Source organism: Gavialis gangeticus, unplaced genomic scaffold, assembly GCF_001723915.1.
Source record: "Gavialis gangeticus isolate Ggan-Ray unplaced genomic scaffold, GavGan_comp1, whole genome shotgun sequence".
NCBI classification, from domain to species: Eukaryota; Metazoa; Chordata; order Crocodylia; family Gavialidae; genus Gavialis; species Gavialis gangeticus.
The window spans coordinates 59872918-59879679 of record NW_017729033.1 but is presented as its reverse complement, the minus strand read 5'-3'; the positions used below and the strand labels follow the sequence as shown (position 1 = coordinate 59879679).

General features: G+C 42.0%; 1 protein-coding gene across 1 annotated transcript in view; it reads left to right on the top strand.

The window, feature by feature from the left end:
* TMEM156 (transmembrane protein 156) overlaps positions 1–6762 on the top strand; it is a 47120-nt gene that overhangs the window by 13810 nt on the left and 26548 nt on the right. Inside the window, exons 3-4 of the mRNA XM_019526653.1 lie at positions 2582–2845; positions 5665–5775. Coding sequence (XP_019382198.1) covers positions 2582–2845; positions 5665–5775 — 375 coding nt within the window. The remainder of the gene's footprint in view (positions 1–2581; positions 2846–5664; positions 5776–6762) is intronic.

Here is a 6762-nt window from a genome sequence, read left to right as displayed (position 1 = left end):
GTGCCTGAGGGAGGGGCAGACACGCTTATAAAGCAGCACTTGAGCCCAGCAGGGGTATAAGACCCCAGAGGCCCCAGAGTGGGTAGTATTGATGTGAGGGCCTGTACAGAGTAGGCTGCATAGAGGTACTTGAAGGACTGTGCATGTGTGGTGCAGAGTAGGGCTGCCAAGTGTGGCCTGAAGGGCTGCACCAGGGGTTTACTGAGTAGAGCTGCAAGGGCAGCTTGAAAAGCAGTACATGGGCCAACCCTCATGAATGAGAACGGGAGCAAGTTGTCTGGTGAGGGGCTGGGGCAGAAGCAGCCCAGTGTTTGGCACAAGGACAAGGCCACATAGAGTAGCGGAGCATGAGCAAACTGAAGGTGCTGCATGTGCTGTGCCACAGTGAGAGTAGTGAAGCCTGATGACCCAAAGGTGGTTATTCAAGGGAGCAGGACAGTTGAGTGGCCCAGTGAGGGGCAGCATGTGAGATGCCCCTGTGAGAGGGGGGCGGAGTGAGTGTGAGTGTGTAAGAGGCCCAACTGTGGACTGAAGCTGGGGAGCAATAATGGTCTGGATGCCATCTACGAGGCATGGGCCACAGTGTATGGGGAGGTACGGAGCCATGGATAGTATCCCTTGGCATCAGGGCAGTTACGGGCAGCCTCCTACTTATTATATCAGAGAACATTGAGTTGTGGCAGGCAAGATGGGGCAGACTGCCCTAAACAGGTGAGTGGGCTGACGTGAGACCCAGCCCTGGGTTGGCCTCCCGTCACAATATGTAGGTACTTACACATTCATACTGCAAGGCAAATAGAATTGCAAACCACGTGTAAGTGCCAAAAAATGCCGCTCACATGGCCAGGTAAGTACAATCTAGGTGCGCAAGGGGTAACAGAATTTTGCCCCAAATGTCTGAAGAGTGCATTAGAAGACAGGATAATAAAACAAATAAGGATTAGTAAGGATAGGCTGTGGTTAGGATAGAGAGAAGTGGAACCAAAGTGCACATTGTGGTTCTAGTTTGTAATATCCCTGGGTGTATAGTACCAAAAATGCCACTGATACTGCATAAGGCATAGCTTTCCCATCCTAGCATGCCTCCACTGCTTCTGGGTACTGTCAGGAGAGAGGACACACCCAAGCTTTGTCCTTCTAAAATGAGTTTTATGTCCAATAATCAAAACAGAACACTGACTAAACAAATGCAAAGTCTAAGAAATTGTAACACTTCATAGTTACTTGTACAGGTATGGAGAATAAAAAAAATGGAAAACCTCTGCTCTCAATTACACCTGTGCAATCCTATTGATTTTGACATATTTATACAAATGTAATTTGTTGGCAGAGTGGAAGAGCCATAACTTGAGTAATTTAAAATTGGGTGAGACTCTGGGAAACAGTCTGAAATGGGCAGGAAGTATTCTGAAATGGGAATGTATATGGGTGCTCCATACACGGTCATTGAGGCTGCTCTGACACGCAATAATTACAGTGTGGTAAGTACCACACTCCAGCGTTACATGTATCAGTGTCCCTGCACTGAAAAATGGCAGCAGGCATTGGCGACACGTAGGGGGGGCATGCAGGTGCATGTGCACCCCCTGAGATTGGCTGTGCTCCCCTGAGATTGGCCGCTGCTGCTGGCAGCATCTGCGGCCAGTTGCCACTTGCTACCCCACCCGTGCCCGCTGATGCTGATGCTGCTGGTGGCATCTGCGGGCGATCGCTGATCTCTGCTCAGTGTTTGCTAACAACCCCTCATGCTCCTGACTGCGGGTGGTCCCCGCTCGCTGCTGCCATGTCTCCGCTGCCGCCACCTGCAGACGGTTGCCATACCCTCCCAGCTGCAGGAGGCACGAGGCATTAAAGGTGGCAGGGGCACTTTAACTATAGCTTGTTTGATGAGCTTTAGTTAAAGTGTCCCTGCTGCCATTTTTCAGTGTGGGGATGCTGATACACAATGCTCTGGGCACTTCAATTGGAGCATCTGTCCAAGCTGCTGTAATTAAAGAGCACCCCCACCCCCCACGCCTTTCCCAGAGCACATGTATAAACACCTGGATAGATATCTGGCTGGGGGTATTAGGATACTAGCACTTGTTCTTGCCCAGGGCAGGGGGTCGGACTTGATGATCTGTTCAGGTCCCTTCCCACCCTAGAAACTATGAAACCAAAAGACCTTATATGTCATATCCAGCTCAACTTTCTATGAGTGTCTTACCTGTTTTTTTCTGAATTGATTCTTGGTCTGTGCTATTCCTGACAGTGACGGACAGAAACAAACAGGCACTTGTGTACACATGCCCCCAACCACCAAACACAGAAAACGACCACCTTGAAGCTGGTAGATAAAACAACAAAAAATTCACTGTCATTTTCAGGTCAAATACATTTTGACTAGAAATATCAGTATCTCTCAGATCCCTTTAGAATATCTAATGTGTCATCTTTCTGTTCATTTTACTCCTAGTCAATAATGATGTATCTCACTGTTTGCTTAGTACGACTTAGTAAGACTTAGTAGAGTTTTTCTGTATTTCTTTTTTCAGTATTGTATAGCACATAGCATATCTTAATGTTTTTTATTTCTTTGTAGTTTCAAGAGTGAATGGATCATTAGCAATGAAAGCAAAAGATTTTATTTTTTTCTATAAACATTTCAATTTCACTGTGGCTCATGAGAATGATGAGAGTGAGGAATTTAACACTTACTATTTACTGGAAATCCAAATTAAAAAGTCTACAAGCAGAAGAGGAAACACAACAGATGAAAACATATATTACTCATGTATAACAGCAATGATGGAAGACCAGAATGACTGTATAAATATTTCAATGCAACTAACATCTTTCATGGAAAGTAAGTTATGAAAATGGAATCAGCGGGGAAATCAAACTTGGAAATAATGTGAACCTTGCACTAAGGAAGAAAAGCTTCCAGTAGGCAATTCATGCCTTAAGCAACTACTTGAAAGCAACACCCCAAGAATCCAGTGCAATTTTGATCAAACTAGTGAAAGACCATCCTTGCTTGGCAAACCAGGCTTTTAGATGGTCTGCTCCAGCAGTTTTGCCTTATATTTTGTGGAAATAATCCAAGAAAACTAACATCTGAGAATTTAACTTTTTTTTTTAATTGTTAATTTATTGAATTTATCTTTAACGAAAATTCATATTGTTTTTTGGGAGTTTTGTTTGTTTGTTTACCAGATTAATTGATATAATCCTTCAGCCTTTGAAGTAAATTTCAGAATTCCTATCCACTTTAATGGAAGGAGGACTGGGCCATAGGTTTGACTTTTCTTAGTGCCCTGTTACATTGTCCCACTAATATTCTTAGTACTGTATGCATAAGGAAAAAATCTTTAGCTCACCTAATTGTCTCTTTCCAGCAGACAGCCTGGCAATTTTTTTAGTCTTTCTTTGTGCTATTTGGTCCTTTAAAGAGTTCTCCTGGCTGATTGGCTACCATGCTTACTGCCCCAGCCCCACATGTTGTATTTGCAGCTGGAAAACTGTACTAGTTTATCATTTTTTTTATTTATATACTGAAAATTCTCAGTTTTAACTTTTGTATTTTAGGCTGTGTTTTCAGGAGGACAAGTACGTAGGTTCTTAGCTTAACTAATTTGAAATAAAGCCCTAACACAGAGAACACTATTCATAGTTTTCACAAGAATTATCAGGGTAAGAATATAATAGAGTCTAGATTTTAATTTATTGTGATAATTTGTGTGAACACTACAAACCACTTTCTCTTAACTAGGATTTATACTGAATTAGTTAAGTTAGCTAATTCAAGTTAAAAAAAAAGCAACTCTTTTTCTTCCTACTGTTTACAAAGGCCAAAAGCCTGGGACACACTAAGGGTTCTGGATAAGCACTAGAAGAATAAAACCCAATAAATAAACCAAGTATGGTAGGCAGATGTGACAGTCTCAGAAAATGTGCCTTTTGCAAAGGAAAGGATATGAGTGACTATGAAGTTATTTCTCAAGGGTAAATGTCTCATAAGTAGGAGCTACCTAAAGGCACCATGTTGCCACCTGCTCTAGGAAGGGCCTAGAGGAACTTAATGTAACTATAATTCTATAGCTCTAAGCTTTAATAATCTCCATAATTCTATACAAACTTCTGGTGGGTTTCTTCAGTAGATGTTACCACAGACAACTGCCTCAGCCTGACTCCTGTCCAATTCCCCATGAAGGTTTTATTTTCCATTTAAAACGACAGCAAAAGGGTTTCCTTAGGGGATGGGTCATGAAGTTGGACTCTCCTCCCGTTTCATAAGTAAGAGGATTTCTGTATACAGAATGTTATCTCCTCCAGCGTATGCTGAGGGACCATCAGGCTGTGGATATTAGCAAAGATACATGTTTCACACTGGGCAAGTTCCTTCTATTTTTCTGTCATAATATATAATCCTTTGTTGTTGTAAGTCTTCCTGCCACATACAACTGTTGATACAGAATCCCGGGAAATCCAACTCACTGCTCAAGACAGGATCATTTCAGTCTAAACTAGCCCAGTCAAGTGTTTGTCTAATATAAAAACACTTTAAAGTTTCCAGTTATTATGGAGATTCCACAACTCCTAAGTTAATTAATCTAATACCTAGCCATCTTCATATTTTGAAAGTTATTCCTAATACATAACTTATATTTCCCTTGGTGTAATTTGAGACTGTTATCCTGTCGCCTGTGGACACAAAGCATATTTATAACATATATCTCTATATTTGAAAATCTGTTATCAAATCCGCACCACTCAGTCTCACCTTCTCCAGATTAAATAACCCCAGTTTTTCTGACCTTTCCTTGTAAGTCATATTTTCTTGACAATTATTTTTGTTGTCCTCTGGACTTTCCAAATTGCCCATGTTTTTCTTGAAGTGAGGGGCCCACACTTGGACACAATATTCCATATGAGGCTTCCCCAGTGCTGAACAGAGTGGAAGAATCACTTACTGTGATATGGATGCAACACTGTTAATACAGCCCAGTATGCCAATATGCTATGGCCTTTTTTTTTTTTTTTTTGGAATGCTAGCACACTGTTGAGTCATAATCAGTTTGCTGCTCACTATAACCCTCGGGTCTTTTCCTGCAATACTGCAGCCCAGCTAGTTATTCCCTGGTTTATATTTGTACTTTTGATTTTTCTATCCTGAATGCAGTATTCTGCACATGTCCGTATTGAATTTCACCTGATTAATTTCAGACCATTTCTCCAATATATCAAGATCATTTTGAACCCTAATCCTTTCTTCCAAACTGTCCTCTACCCTAGCAGCTTGCTGTCAACTGCAAATTTACTAAATGTACACTCAATTCTATCTTCCAAGTAATTAATGAAGACACATACAGATCCCTGACAAAGTCACATATAAAAAATTATCCAAGTGAGATGAGTTGTTAATTCACATACTTCACCTCATCATTTCAGTTGTGTACAAATGAAGTTGAAGCGAAATTCTAGACAACCCCACCTGCTAGTGATTGGTGGGGGTGGAGGAAAAGGGATGGGAGAGGTAAAGCCTTTTGGTTTTTCTTTTAAATTGTAAGACTGTGATCCCATGGTGATGTATAGGGTACAAAAACCTAGATAGGTTGATGGATGAAAGCAAACTATTCATCTCTTACTTTATTTTATTTTATCTCTTCTCCATTTTATAAACAGATCCCATGTGTCCGCTGAAGATCCTTTGGTTTGTTCTTCTTCCACTAGTTTTTGTGCTTACAATCATTGTTGTTACCTTCAAAGTATTTCAAGAAAATAAAAAACATACCAGTAAGTAAAGAAGTATGAATCCCAGAGATCAACTGATTTATGTCCGCCTACACCAGTGCTGAATTTACCAGAGACGACATTTCTTTTCAGTGTTGTTACGTCATCACCTTTTTACATTCTGAATGTTTAAAACTGCACTTATTTTCCTACAAAATAATTTGTCCCAGTTCACAGACCAAAACGATTCCTTCTAAAAAGTATTGTCAATATGATGGGCTACGTTTGGGATGCTCCCTTGTGTGTTCATTTATGATAGCAGCAGATCTCCTTCCCTCTAACAACTTGCACAGGAGGAAGCCAGATATAGACCTTTCACTCCATTGCAAACTAGGGTTCTGGGTAGCCAACATAATATCCAGCCACCTTTCTTTTGTCTGTGCAACTACCAGAACCTAGAAGTAAGAAGTGAGTGGAACACATACTGTTCCCCTCACAACATGTAAGGAGTGTTTCTGAGCTTGCTTCTTTACACAGTTTTCCCTGATATCTTTGGTCAGCACCTGCCCACAGCTGGCATAATAACTAGAATATCAGGACTCATTTGCTGCCTGATAGCTCAGCGCTCTCTTAGTACTCCAGAGCTGAGCCAAGCTAGAATTTGGCCATGCGAATAACAAAATAATGATAATATAAATACATGCCTTCAGTCACCATAACTCTGTATTTCCATAATAAAGGAACACTCTAGGGCTAAGTACAGACAGTCAAAAAGCCTGAGGTGGAATTGATTCAATCTATGCAGCTTTCTCTAAGCTGTGTAGATTGGCCTGTTAATGAACAGAATACTTGTTCACTCCTTAGTTGGCCACGGCAGGCAGATGCCCACACTGGCCAAGGCCAGAAGATGGGAAGCTTCTGCACATGCCTCCTAGCTCACCAGGCTACAAACACCCCAGCCCTGCCCCCTCATCAGCCTCCTGCCTCCCCCCTTCAGCTGTGGGGGGGGGGGGCAGCGGCAGGGGGACCCCCCCCCCCCCCTGCCCCCCC